The sequence below is a fragment of the Alternaria novae-zelandiae genome (genome assembly GCF_023758075.1).
Source record: "Alternaria novae-zelandiae strain BMP 2774 chromosome Unknown scaffold_26, whole genome shotgun sequence".
NCBI lineage: Eukaryota > Fungi > Ascomycota > Dothideomycetes > Pleosporales > Pleosporaceae > Alternaria > Alternaria novae-zelandiae.
This window is the reverse complement of record NW_026056986.1, coordinates 336,762-351,142: the sequence shown is the minus strand read 5'-3', so window position 1 is coordinate 351,142 and position 14,381 is coordinate 336,762. Positions and strand designations below refer to the sequence as shown.

Genomic DNA, 14,381 nt, shown 5'->3' with positions numbered 1-14,381 from the left:
CAAGCCGGACTACTGATAATCCAATTTCTCCGATTAGGTCGATAACCTTATGGACATATGTTAGTGCGAGTTACGAACCAGCGAAGGGCTTCTGTAGACACTCTCGGTAAAGTGTGAATGTACAAGCAAGCATTTCAAATCCATTCGTCATTCCCAGTGGTATCATCTATCCAAACCCTACAATGACAACCTTCCAGAACTCCAAATGTCATACAAATAAGCACAAAAACAAGTCCCATCACCTCTTCTTCACTGCATCCTCCATGCGCCTGATAAGAGTCTTCAATCCAACGCCCTTCTCACAGTTGTTCTCAAGATACTCTTCCATCTTCTCCCTCACCTCCTTCATACCCTTCAGTACCGGCAATTTGTTCCCCTCTTCACCCTCAAGGTGCATGAGTGGGTTCAACAGCAAATCAAGGCATGAGTGCCAGATATCAGTCTGCCAATATCGTTTCAAGCTTTCCTTGATCTTGTACGTCTTCGTCGCTCCGGCACCAAGAGTAGCGCCACGCTCAGCGATCGTGGATATGTACTTGCCAAATAAGAGGTTGTGAACAATTCCAGCGAGACCGTGGTAGTCGATCTGGTAGGTCCACGGGCGAAGTTCGCGCATCTCGGCGCAGTCGGCTTCGGTAGTGGGCCAATCTGCGATGAACTGGACGTCTGGCTTGAAGGCCTTCATGTCGATACCGCGACCAAAGTCGATGAGTGAGACACCCTTCGCAGACCAGCCGTCACGCCCATCGCGCTTGTACTCTGAATCCCAATGCTCATCTTTTTGCAACCCATCAAAGCGGACGAGGATGTTGTCGCTTTTGAGGTCGCCGTGGACTACACCCTTTGAGTGAAGCGCCTCGACTGTGCGGAACAATTCGACAGTAAAGAACATCGCAAGCTGCTCATCCATGACACCGTTGTCTCCCCTTGATAAGTTCACCAGATCGAGCAGCGTTCCCTGATCTCTAAATTCTTCGACGAGATAGCATTCATCTTTGAAGACATGCATCTCGTACGCGTGAACAATCGAATCAGCCGCTCGAGATACACCCAGCCGTCGCTTGGCTTGTCGCATGATGTAGAATTCCCACGGTGTTGGTGGATCTTCCATCTTGATAGCCTCCAGATTCTTGCGCTTCAGGCCGAATTCGCCCTTTCCCATCTGCGAAGGTTTGTTCTCATCATCATCCTCTTCGGGGTCTCGACTTTCAACCAGGTACACTGGAGCAAAAGCACCCTTACCAAGCTCGCGTTTGACAGCGTATGTCCGCTGAGTTGTGGGAAACTTCAAAGTAGGACAGACTGCAAGGTTGGCCGTCTTGTCGTTCGCGCCCTTGCCCGATTTCAGAGCCTTGGTATACTTGCGGATGTCGGCTCCTTTTCCGTAGCTCTCTTCGGTGTCTGCGTAGTAGCCATCGTAGCTATCGAGCGGTGGCTGGATTTCTTGTAGGATGACCTTGCGGATGTTCTCGTCGACTGGATTGCACTGTGCATCCTGAATAATTGGACCATTCGGCTTTACTGGTTTTGGCGCGACATCTTTCGCAGCCAATGGCTTCCGTTGCGGTTCGGCGATGGGCTCTTTAGGTACTGGTTTCGATTCTGTTAGGGCGAGCTTCGCAACTTTCCCTGAGCCATCAATAACCTGACTCAGGATATCTGAAAAGGCGCTACCGCAAGTATCATCATCGTCGTCGTCATCTTCAAGGATATCAGTGGTACCTTTCGATCGTGATGGTGTCTTGGTCGCAGGAGTAAAGTAGTCCTTGTTTGCATAAGCGGTGGCGATGCCTAGGGATGATTCCGTCTTCTCGACAATAGGCGTCATGAACGGCAGACGGTTATTAGCAGCCTGGGCCGGGTCTCGGTAGGGCTGCATAGCTGGAACGTAGTCTTCCGGTGGAACGGGAACGAAGCGGGTAGGTAGCGATGTGGGCGCTGAGGGCGAGGTCGGAGTTACGACGTCAGAATCTTGCTGTTGTTCCACGTCGACATCTGCGCGTGTTACTTCGTTAAAAGAATCGTTCTGAGACTGATCAGATTGCTCAGACTCATCATCTGATTCATCCTCTTGACCATCCTTGGGCACGTGCTTGCTCTCAGTAAAGTCAGACCACGCAGAAGCACTCTTGGTATCTGAAGCGTCGGAATCGCTTTCATCCTCAGCGTCAACATCCAGCACCCTGGTGCCGAGTGTGAAATCGCCAGCTGTTGTCTCATCCCCAAACTCGCTCGTAGCGCCGGATATGCGACCGGTTGCCGTACTTTCGGCACCACTCGTGTAGTCGTCCTCATCGTCACCGCTGCTTTCATCACCACTCTGATTCTCGGAAGTGTTCTCGTCGGCGTTCTTCAGTGGCTCGTTGAATATGTCGTAGATCTCGTCCATTGCTTCCTTGGTGTGGAGGGTCATTGTGGTCTCCGGGCCTGTCTTCTTTCGCCGGATTTTGGGCTTCGCTGGAGAATCTAGGTTGGCTTGGACTAAGACATGTTAGTACGTACGTGACAGTCTCATATACAATCAAACACTCACTTGTCTGAGTCTCTCCGCGAACTTCTTTGACTTCCATGACCTTGATTTTCCTAGTCCTGTTGGCACGCTCCTCTCGTCTCGCCTTCTTAGCAGCCCGTGCCTTGTCTACATCTGCTTGTGAAGGCGGCGCATTTTCGTCGTTGTTCATGTCATCATCAACGCTGCCTTTTAGAGGCACGGTCTTGGGCTGAGGAGGCTGTTCGTAATCCTGTTTGGGCGCTAGAGGCGCGGCCTTTGGCTTTAGTCTTGCGGCAGCTTCTGCCTCCTCGGCCGCTTTCCTTGCCTGCTTCTGTTCCTTGCGGCGGATAGCATCCCAATCGTGGTCCATCCATCCCCTGTATTTAGCTCGAAGTTCCTCAAATGAGTATTCCTCTGACATCGGATCTTCATGGTTAGGGTACACCTGCTCCAAATCTACAAAGACTACCTCAAGCCTGCCTGTTCTTGGATTTACTGCTTGCTGATGTTCACGCAATGGATGGGGGCTGACATTCTCGTCATTGGGATTTGATTTGGTCTGAATACATGTATGGCAAACGCCCACCAATTAGTCCTGTGATCGTAAATATATGAAGGGGCTGATGTAGGCAAATCAACTCACCTCATCCTTGAAGATTGACATCTTTGGCACGCCCGTGTTCTTCTTTCCGACCTTCAGAGTCTCACCAGCCCAAGGGCGCGCTTCCGTTGCGTTCTCCTTCTTGCGGTCTGCGAGCGATCCAATGCTATCCCATCCTTCCATGCTACCAGTCGACCCGGGTCTCGCGGCATCGTCGCCATCGGAAAAGATGGCAAGCTTAGCCTTCCCCGAGCGAGAAGCGCCTCCGGCAGGTTTTGGCGCACTTTGTGGTTGTGGGCTCGGCGCACTCGGCGATGCATGCGCAAAGGGGTCCATCTTAGCGGCGAGGGCTGGACGGACGGCGGGGAGTGCGGGGCTTGAAGGCTCGGGAACCTCTTGCGGGCGGCTCTCGAGACGATGCTGGAATTCTCCGTACTTGCGAATCAGGCGCTCGACTGGACGGGCCTCGCGGTCGATGCCCAGGTTGTATATCTCCTCTGCTTGTGTGAAGCGACCCGCACCTTCTAACCAGGCCGCGAATTCTTCGTAGAATAGCGCAAGGTTCTCGCCGATGCTGTGTCGCGCAAGGTATGCGAATGTCTCGCGCGGCGCATCTGAGAAGAGATGGATGTAGTGCAGCCACAGCTTGAGGTAGCGGGCGTCGTTCTTGTACTGCGGCGAGGATTGGAAGGCTTTGGTTGCGCGCTCGAGCAGAGGGCAGAGTTGCGATTGAGGTGTGTTTTGTGCCGAGGGGTACGAGTCGAGTGTCCATTTGACATAACGGTCGTAAACATCTAATGGGTCGTCCGAGTCGTCAATCGCCATGAGCTCCTTCTCGAACTTGAGGCGGGCTGCGCTGTTCGCATCCTGCATCTGCGAAGGGGATAGCGTCTGACCAGCGCCAGAAGTAAGTGGTGGCGTGTATAGCTGCGCGAGTGCTTTGGCGGAGCGGCCGCTGGGGATGCTCTGGATGTTTTCCTTCTGGCCTTCAATCACCTCGAAGTCGGTAACGTCGTCGGAAGCCATGGCGCCGGGTGGGGGGTATCACAAAGAAAGAAGAAGAAAAAGGAGGGTATCAGAAACACAGGTACAGTGCCTGCTGTCGTTGTTGCTGCAAGCGGATGTGTACACCAACTCAGGGTACGCGGGGTTTGCATGTGGGATGATACGCTAGAACGCGCTTTGTCCTCTCCTGTCCTGGCCGTATCGTTGCCCCGACAACAGTGCGCCGCCACCACGTTGGACACAATGTATTGTATGAGACGCTTCAACCGCAACTGAGTTACTAAGCACTCACAGGCGTATCTTATCATCGCCTCCTAGAACCTCCCATCTAAGGCCAGTCCTTCCTTGAGACGGCGAGTTTCTCTACAAGACTACTCCCTCAAGACAAGCAACCACGTCGGCTTCTTCTCCTAACAATGTTGCTGCGCTTGTTATCGCCATCGATTGCAGAAGCAGCTAAATCTACAACTAGACTTCATTCTCTTGAAATATTCGAGAGTAGCACCAGGGTCGCTCCTGCCTCGTTCTGGCATGCGAGTACAAGTCCCACTAATACACCTCACCGCACCAGCTTCACAACCTTTCTCAACCTTTTTTCTCACGCACACCCCCCCCCCTCAGTCTTCGTTCTATATATATATCTCAGCACTCGTTCACTATGTCTTTCTCTCAGCTCCGTTCTCGCGCTCAATTCTTAACACTCGGAACAATGCCACCACAAAACGACCGATCAATCAACCAGGCATCCGCCAATTCTGTACTGCAGGTTCATCAGACTCACATACGCCGCCAGTTGCAAGCTCTGCCGCGACTTCAGCCCCGCCAATCCCAACCACTTCCCTCGCAGCATCCATAGTAGCTGCAACACCAGAGCGCTCAACCGCCTAGGCATTAGAAGGCTGTATTGTTCCACACCTAAACCTATCTATCCAAGTACACCACTTGTCCATTCCTTGTCTACTAGAGACGCCTGCCAACCTTGATATACACTATTATCCTTCAACCTCCTTGCTACTACCCTTTAACTTCTCTGCTATTATTATCCAACCTATCCAACCTATCCAACCAAATCTTCCTCTCCCTCTTCCTCTTCCTCTGCAAATGTGTCTACCCTCATCTCAATCTCACTCTTTCCCCGTGTACGCAGTAGTTCCAATGCGTATGCGAGCTGCTCGCTCTTCGTGATCGCAATCTGTTGATTCCCAGTCAAAATGTGCTTGAAAGTAATGAGGCTATTAGCGGGGTATTCGAATGACTCCTTCCTCCGCCTAAGGACCGCCGCGAACCTGGTGAGACTGACTTTGACGGGGTCCAGATCGCTCATGTCGCCCAGTTCCGGCTGGTCATTCTTATCGAGTAGATCCATGACACGGACGATGGAAGCCTCATCGCCATTGTTGACAATGCGGATGCTAACATGTTTGTATAGGGTGGACGGAATCTTCTTCTTTCGCGAGAGATCGACTTGTCAAAATAACATAATCGCCTGTCTCTAGGCATCTGTCGCAGTAGGTCACAAGAAAGCATACTAGGTCATAATCATCTGAGAAAGCATATACAAGCATGTTAAGAATGTCCAAGGACAACTATTGACCCTTCCAGCTTCTACCCATTACCAATGTTCATCATCAGTGACCCGTCCCGCCAAAAACAGCACGACAGCACATCCTAATAGACAGAGTCATCATGTAGAAAAAGAAATTGATCCTGACAAAAAACTCCAGACTCCCGCTGTTCGATTTGGTATATCCCTAAAACGAAAGCAAAAACGTCATATGCACAAAGGCAAGCAAAACAAAGGGAAAATGACATATGCCGGATCGGGGTATCCCAAGGAAGTTCGAGCAGAAGCTCCGATTGGTATCATATGGAAAGCGACAACAAGGGCCCTCACCTGGTCGGCGATATCTGAAGTGAAGGCAAGGGAAACAAAGCAAAAGACCGAGAGATTGTCATGCGGAACTGGGAGTAAAACACCAGACATGTGTATCATTGCGTAAATCATAGGAGATTCGTTATTGTTCTTCGAGGTCGTGACATCGTGGGTGTGCTTTGAAAAACTCGACGTAAATTGATGATGGCGATGTGTGATGTAAAGGCGGTGAGGAAGCAATCAGCTGACCTAACCTAAGAGCGGTTCTCCACGGCTTGCTCGCCAGTGGCGACAGCAACAAGCGCTTCCAAGCGACGCATATCATTGTTGGCTGTCTGCTGCGGTAGCGGCTGACCGAACGTTGCGGGTCCCCGCTCGGGTTCTCGTTGCGGTCGATAACTTGAGCTCGAGTTGGAGAGGCTGTGGCTATGATAATGGTGTGGTTGCGATTGTAATGGATGCGGCCTTTCCATAATTGATGCTTGCGACTTGTAATCTTCGACGACTGGCGTTTCGACGTATCCATTGCTGCCCACGATGTTTGGATGATGTTCCCAAATCGTCCCTGGAGTGGGAACGCCTTCACTACTGCTACTATCTTCAGGTGACGTTCTCTGCATAGCTCTTTGTGGTTGACTGACAGGTCCGTTATACCATGCCTGTCGCTTGTTCTTTCGGGGCGTCGTAGGCTGTTCTTGCGAAGTCCTGGGCGAAGCGTTGATGGAAGGGATCTGGATTGGCTGAACGTTAGAAGGTTGCCGACTAAAGTACCCATGAGCGGTCGTAGGGCGTGTAGCATTCGCTCGTCCGGCACTGCCAGGGTAGGGTTGCGACCATTGTGGTTCTCTCTGAGAACTTGGGCCAGCAATGTTCAGACGGTCAATTTCCCAAGAAATACTAGTTCTTTTGTGGTGACCCCTATGAGGCGGAGGCGGGTGCTCCATCGGCGCGTGATATGTCAATGGACGAGCTGGGGCGTCTACTTGCATTGGACTTGGCTGGCGTCGAGGAAGTGGAGGGGGTGCATGGTCGAAGCTTTCAATTCCCGGAAGACGGGTAGTTTGAGAAGCGGCCGGAATTGAAGTAAACGTGGGCCGATCCGCGTCTGGCGTCTGGTGATAACCAAGCCCACTGGTCGCTGGGCGAGGCCCAGTATGCCCCCAAGTTCCTGGATGCCACGTACGTCGCCTCCAGTCCGCATCTGCGTTTGAATCTCTCCTCGACTCTGAGAATTGAGATGCTGTTGGGCTCGCATATGCGCTGCTTTGGGCTGAATAGCCGGGTGCGGTAGTCGACTGCAGAGGCGTGATGTACGTAGAAGGACCCTGTCCTGGTGGACCAGAGAAAGGATTACCACTGGACGAGATGGACTCTCGACGTCCTGGAAGGGGTGGTCCGGCCCATGAGACTGGCCTGGACGAAGACGAAACCGGAGACTGTATAGTGGACCCGTAGCGAGCGGGGCTGCCAGTAACTGTCGAGAAGGTAGCGGATGTGGGCGTTGTAGGCGCGTTGGACTGCGTGTCATACTCGACAGGCCCAGGAGAGCCCATCATCGGTGGGTCATACGCGTTCATGGTATTTAGTGACAGGCGAGCCCTCGCGCTAGCACCACCATCACTAGCCATGGCCAAAGGTGGTGGCCTACGTCGAATGTCGGGAGAAGGTGCCGCGCTCATGGTCGAAGCGGTAGAGATTATGCTTGAAGCTGAGAGGTTTCTGCTGTGGCCTCTGCTATGGCCACCTGTGCTGCCTAGTGTGTTCGCTCGAGATCGGTTTCCAGGTGGTCTTACTCTGTCGGTCCGGATCTGCCTTTGGAACCTCGTACCCGTTGCAGCTAGCGATTCCGAAGGTATGTCTTCGTTGACGTGAACTGTTTGGGCATGTTGTCGGAGGTTGTCGAGTCGCGAGAATCGCCGGGAACAGTGACATTGGAAGGGTCTTTCACCAGTATGCTTACTGCAGTGTGTTAGCAATGTAGCGTGCCGCATAGTGAACTACGTACCGAATGTGTCGTGCCAGATGCTCACTTCTCGTGAAGCTTAGATTGCACGGCGGAAAGTCGGTACAAAAGAAGCGTTGTCCTTTCTTCTTTTTAGACGGCCGGTTGGAATCGCTGGTTACGCTATCGTTGTCCGATCCGTCTTTCTCGTCATCATCCCCATCACCCATATGCACGTCTTGTCCCGAGGTTGTTGGCCTATGCGAGTCCTCTCTACTTTGTTCGCTCTTGTTCGAAGCTGAAGGTGTCTCGCTCAGCTCGCGGCCGGGTGTAAACGGCGACGAGGGTAGTGGTCGCTGACCAACAAGTCCCGCAAAGGTGTTGCGTGTAGGTGTCTTAGCCGATGGGTCTTCGGCGCGGATCTCTTCGGTCGCTTTCGATTCGGCAAAGAACCTGCTGTTCGGTCGAGGAGTAGTCGGCGTCGTCTCGTCACCCGGGCGGCCCTGTGGCGCATCTGGGACCGACAATGTGGTGTTGACTGCTTGGAAAGTAGACATGTTGGAAGAGGCGGTGACCAGCAGTCTAACGATAGCCACCTCTTGTTCCGTGTCGTGCTGAGTGAGCCGCGCAAGTCTGCGGAGACGAGCGCGTATAGCTTACAACCTGCACGAGGGAGCTCGCTTTGGTAGCGCCGGTGATGTAAGACTGGAGAGTTAATGCAGGCGCAGGTCCCAGGCGGGTTGCCTCGAGCGGCGCAATCAGTATGATACTGCGGGTGGTCCCTTCCTGGAGCGGATGTGGGAAGGCTGAAACGATATGATGACGAATAGAGGGCGGCGTTGCAACAACATCCGGAGTCAGCGCCCAGCGAGCAAGGTCAAACAAAATCTACGAGGTCGTGTTAAATTCGATCGTTGCGTCGTAAAATCGTCAAGTTGGTGTCGCCCAAAGGTGTACCAGTGGTGAGGGTTGAGCAACCACGGATACTCGGACTTTGGGCTGGGTGTATGATAAGGCGCGGGATGGGATGCCTCAGGTGGCGGGGAGATTGGCCCCTCTTTGACGCAAGACTCGATGCGCACAAGGGCTCGAGTAGGAGCGGCAGGATGCGGCTCTTGTGGCGATGCAGCTAGACTGTGCAAGACCCGGGTATGAAGGCAGAGGAGCAGGTGTCGATGCAGGAGAGCGGGATTAGAACGAACTCACGATTGCGTCGCAAATGCACGAGGAGGGGTTGGTAAGGCACAGGACGGGATCTTAGCGGCTTTGTCGTGCGCCCTGGACGGACGGCCTGGCAGAAGGCTGGGGTTAGAGTCCGATCCACCTTGCGACGAAGGCACATCTTGCCTGCAGATCCTTGGAATTAGCGATGCTTGGCCCGCCGACCCAGACATGATGAAGAGGTGCAGCTGAGCCCCAGAGCATGCTCGTCCGCCTGTCAGACCACAGTACGTCTGCAACCTGACGAGCAGCGCGCATCTGCCGTCAAGCAATCGGCCTGGCTGCAGGACATGGCATCATATTGTGCGGCGGGGCACTGGGCAGCACTGCCTGTTTCCGGTTGCTAACAACGGTCATGGCACATGCTTGCAGCGATGGGTCAAGAACCTGACTATTCGCTCTAGGTCGTGCGTTATGGCCGGGACCTGAGCACGCTGGATATTGATGACGAAACACCTACCAACGCCCGCTGCCGTTTCACGTGTTATCAGATAGATCGGGACCATGATGGCTGGCTATGCCATGGACGCGCCGGCGCGTTTGGCCAGTCCCTCAAGGCAAGTTGCGCGCCTGGGAGAAGACAGCCATAAGCAGACGAGCATGGCGTCGGCCGCCTGGCGAAGCTGACAGTGCCATGCCCAAGTAATTGGTTGACGCGGATAGTCGCTGCAAGCTAGCAGCGTGGGCGAGCGCCGATGCAAGGGGACTCGACCAGATCCACAAAAAGTGTTGTACCTTTGTACCTTGCCGAAGCGAAAGGCTAGCATCCGTGGTTCTGCCGGACTTCAGCGACTCAAATTTTGCGTCTTTGCAGCGCGAAAGGCGCCAGGCGGCTGTTGAACGAGGCGGTCAGAGACGGTAGTCTGTCCCCTGGCGTTGCCTGGCGTTGGGCTTTGAGCGGTGCGTGACAGTTTGTCGCCATCACACTCTATAGCTCGGAAGCGCTGACAGAAAGGCGGAGGACCCAGTGGCCCGACTAGTTCCTGGCAAGCAGTGTATGATTCGAGGGAATCTGGCGGACAGACGCGGGATGATACCATGGATCGCGAATATCGTGGTCATCTGCGCGGTGCGCCTCGTTGCGTCGTCTGTACCGTACTTTGTCCCTTGTATGCTTCAAGATTCCGCTTCCGGTGCCTAAACGAGACGCAATATTGCTATTGACACGTTGCGTAGGCGCATCCCCACACGAGGATCGTGCGCCGTGCCTACAAAGAAAACACTCGTCCTTCCTGCAGCGGCAGCTGGAGGATTGGTGAAACACATAGTGTATGCAGGCCTACATGTTCAAAATAGTAGCTTTACCGAATCATGCGGGCTTGAGTTAGCGGGCGAGCCAGATGTCTGGACGCATTTGTCGCCAGCGGTGGCGTTGGTGTTGAGGGAGCCGTGCATTACTCGCGCTCATGGTCAGGTTAGCGATAGTGGAGTCAACGCTCGGAACGTGCCTGTGCCTGCCTGCAGCCGTGTGATAGCCCGTGCGCGAAGCGCGAAGACCGAGGTATGACTCTTATCGATTATCGAGCAACTCAAGATGCACACGGGGAAAGCCTGTCTTGCATACACGTTAACCGCAGGCCCCTCCTCAGTACTCGCACAACAGCTTAGCACTACGTTTCATCGCCATGCATTGACGCCGTGTGGCAATGACGGGCAGCTGCCTCGCCGCACAACTGTGGTACATTGACACAGCCGAGGTGGCCAAGAACAAACAGATGGAAGCTGGTATCACATTGCTGCTGTATAAGTCACGATTCGCTTGGTGCGACTCCCAGTCATCACTCCACCGCCCAAGCAATGCTGATTTCTTCTTCGGATCTTGCGCCAATGCGGTATTGACCCGCCCAATCCACACCGCCTAATGAACAAGTGCCTAAATCTATCCGATGCTTACTGCACAACCTAGGTGGAACGTCAGTCTTCTCTTCGGGCAGGCAGCTGACTCATTGATATACCTTTTCTCGGAGTTTGCTGATCCATTGGACGATGCTTTCACCCTGGTCTGCCCGGTCTTCGACAAGGAGGGTCTGTGTCCATAGCTTAAGGGCTGGGTCGCCGTCTTCCTTGATAATGTACAGCGTAGGTAGGGTGATTGAGCCTACACCCTTCGACTTGTGATCTCTCGATTTCTCGACGACTATCTTATATCAGCAATCTGACTGTATAAATCATCAGTAATGTCAACTCACCTGCTCGCACTCGCTCGGAGTATTCATTGTCTAGAAGAGGTAATGAGGCTTTGCCCTGTTTCAACTGTGTGCGGTCTTCGACGCCAAATACATCATTCAGGAGCGCGGGGACAGCATCTCGGCCAATCCACCTAGTCACGTTAGCCCTATATCGATACAGACTCTGCGCTTGTACTTACAAGAACTGGTTCACACCGTCGTCCAGGAGGTACAGACCGTAAGGCACGATGGCTGCACTGGAAAGGTTTAATGCAGGTGGCATTGTGATCTGTCCAGTGGTAGGTTCCGGTACACCAGCATCATCAGGCATATCGTGGAGTGAGTAGAAAGACGGGTAGATGTACTGCGTAAGTAGGCGCAATGGCAGTGTAGAGAGGAGGTCAAGAGCTGCGGAACGGAGATCACTCGGGATTTGAGCGCTCTTGCGAAGACCAACGTTCTTGATGAGTCCCAAGAACAGTATGGGGAGAGCGCGAAGGTTTTGCGGTAGTTGTAGTCCTCCACCGCCCATGCTGCCGCCTGCCAACTCCTTGCGATAAGTTGAGAGTATCTCGATGATCTTGGCCTGTAACGCGTCTCGTGCTGCGTCAAGACCGCTCGACAATGCTCGCTCAACTGCCTTGTGACTGAAGTAGGTAGTGATCGCTTGCGCGTCTGCTGATGCATAGACTGACGCCAGGCTCTCAGTCGTAGGCACAGCAAGAGTCAGAACCCTGATACGGCGCTGACCACTTGAGGTAGTGTGAAGCACAGCGGCCTGGAGACAGGCGAATGGCTTGGAAATTGTTTCGTCGATGGCGACCTCGATCACTACAGCTTGATCTCTGGGGTATGCCGGGAAGGCGCAGAGGTCAGATGAGCGGTTGAAGAAGTTTCCGTAGAATGCAGACATCCTCAATCCGGTGGTAGCGCGCACTCGGAGAACGGCCTCTAGACCGATCTCAGCAGACAGATAGTCAGCCAGCTCGGTTGCAATCTTGACGACATCCTCTTGTCTTGCCGCGTTCCATCCAGGGTAAAAGTATGTCTGACCGGCAGTGAATCGCGGAAGGTTGCTCAGAGTCGCAACATCTTGGTACTGCGAGGAGAAAAGGAACATATCCACCGACACCTGGTTCTTAGAGCATTCTACCGCGAACGACTTGTACCAGTTATTGGCAGGCTGCAATAAACTGCCTTCCTTTCCGGTGCCCAGTAGCGACTTGTCTTCTCGAGGGCTCAATGCTGCATGACCAACATTGGGTAGCGATGCGGCAATGACAGTCAACTTTCCTCCGAGTGGGGAAATGAGCTTATGTGCGGATCGGAGAGCTGAGCCCAGCGCAAAGCCAGGGACGTGTGTGTTTTGGAACATGGTCGGGAGGCGGTCAAGGAACGTCTCGATGTTGTTGCGGCATTGACTGAGGCTGACCAGGAGGTCCGAAGGCATGGGAAGGTAGGGCTCATCGAGGTCGGAAACTACAAGCTGTTGTGGTTCATTGGATTCGCTGTTGTCAGGAGGAATGCCGAAGAAGTGCAAGCCGTTGTCGACCGCCTGGTACATAGTTAGCTTACGCACCATGTGCTTTCAGGAAGCGCGTTGCTTACCATGAATCCAATGCGTGTCCGACCGTCTGCGTTTGGTATCCGACCGAGCGACTCCTTGATGACCCTCGAGACGACGGCGAGCAATCCGCTGTTGACAGCGCCTTGTGTGCAATCCAGCAGGATGTAGTAGCATAGAGGCTGTGGAGGGCGGACCTGCAGAGATAGAGGTACGAAGTCAGCATTTGTCTCACATGCACTTCGTACAGCCAGTACTAACCATGTACTCCTGAGGCGCAACAAACTCGGTCACGGCATAGTTGAGCTCGGGTCTCTGCCAGCGGTCCACGCTCTTCTGCTGTGCTGCATCCCAATCGAATGCCTGAGGAACGTCGTTGGTCAGGTTGCACATGTTGCACCTCCACCTGTGTCCATGGTCCAAGAATGAGACAAATGGATTGATGTAGGCGCGGCAGCGTCGACAACGGCTAATGACCTGGTCGTGCACTACTGGCACAGGGTCCTCCGAGTCGTGCAAGCTCGCATATGGGCTTATAATGAGGGCGAAGGGAAGCTTGCTCTTCTTGAGTAGCGAGTGGTTGGTGGGGATGGTGTTGAGCGTACATCGCAGGTATTTACTCGATTCGTTCGCGAACTCGGAGGGGGTGGCCGCGGCATTGGACGGCAGGTTGATGGGAGGAGGAGGGTTGTATAGCTCGGAGACGTGGAAGGGCTGCGCAATGAGGTCCGAAGGGAAGAGCTGGTTCTGCTGGGTAGCCGCAACGGGTTGCTGAACTTGCGGAGCTGCTTGGCCCTGGCCTAGGTTCATCTGCCCGAACTGCTGGTTGAGGGCATTCGGATCTTGAGGCATGGGCTGTCCATAGCCTTGGGCTGGCGCTCCATAACCCTGTGCTGGCGCTCCGTAGCCCTGAGCCGGGGCGCCGAACCCAGGAGAAGGTGCTGCTCCGTATGCAGGCGTTTGAGCTCCATAGCCAGGTACTACTGGTGGGGGGACTCCTCCGGCTTGGGCGTCTGGTGTATTCGCGCCGAATTGGTATCCTGTTCCTGCTGCGTAGCGATCTCTCTTTTTGCGGTCCGCCATGGCTACGGCAGCGGAGACTGTGAGTGGAAGAGCTGGAAAGTAGTGGTAGGGGGATTGGAGGTGTTGGCGGGGCGTGCGCGTGAATTTAGATACGACGTAGAGCTCGATGTGTCTTCTTGGGGAACGGCACATTCCGCGCTAAGAGGTCCCCGCCAAATATGCACGGACAATTCTAGGGTTTAGGTGGGACCTTATACACGGCCCAGGGCACTTCTACACATTCATCATCACCTTCAGGCACCCATCCGAACTATGTGCCCGATTGGCTCGAAACCTTTGTTGCATCACTTTAGGCATCACTGAACTCATCTGTACAAACGTGTCATTACGAAGTTACCTCATGCTACAGAAGAGGAGACATAATCGGGATATGTATCAAATCATTAGTACATACAGACAAAAGGAAATGTCTCTAGAAAGCTACCCCAAAGTC

The 14,381-nt window shown here is 53.7% G+C and overlaps 3 protein-coding genes across 3 annotated transcripts; all 3 read right to left on the bottom strand.

Moving 5' to 3' along the window:
• Positions 1-238: 238 nt before the first annotated feature.
• Positions 239-4,118, bottom strand: J4E88_009813 (uncharacterized protein; the record flags this gene model as incomplete). The annotated part of the gene is made up of 3 exons (XM_049403411.1): positions 239-2,481; positions 2,534-3,050; positions 3,135-4,118. The coding sequence occupies 3 exons, from the start codon at positions 4,116-4,118 to the stop codon at positions 239-241; spliced, it is 3,744 nt and encodes a 1,247-aa protein (XP_049250845.1).
• A 1,036-nt stretch (positions 4,119-5,154) lies between these two features.
• J4E88_009812 (uncharacterized protein) lies at positions 5,155-8,469 on the bottom strand (the record flags this gene model as incomplete). The annotated part of the gene is made up of 3 exons (XM_049403410.1): positions 5,155-5,509; positions 7,501-7,929; positions 7,976-8,469. The coding sequence occupies 3 exons, from the start codon at positions 8,467-8,469 to the stop codon at positions 5,155-5,157; spliced, it is 1,278 nt and encodes a 425-aa protein (XP_049250844.1).
• Positions 8,470-11,076: 2,607 nt separating this feature from the next.
• Positions 11,077-13,948, bottom strand: SEC24 (COPII subunit; the record flags this gene model as incomplete). Its single annotated transcript, XM_049403409.1, has 5 exons — positions 11,077-11,270; positions 11,323-11,453; positions 11,502-12,856; positions 12,910-13,062; positions 13,127-13,948. The coding sequence occupies 5 exons, from the start codon at positions 13,946-13,948 to the stop codon at positions 11,077-11,079; spliced, it is 2,655 nt and encodes an 884-aa protein (XP_049250843.1).
• Positions 13,949-14,381: the final 433 nt, after the last annotated feature.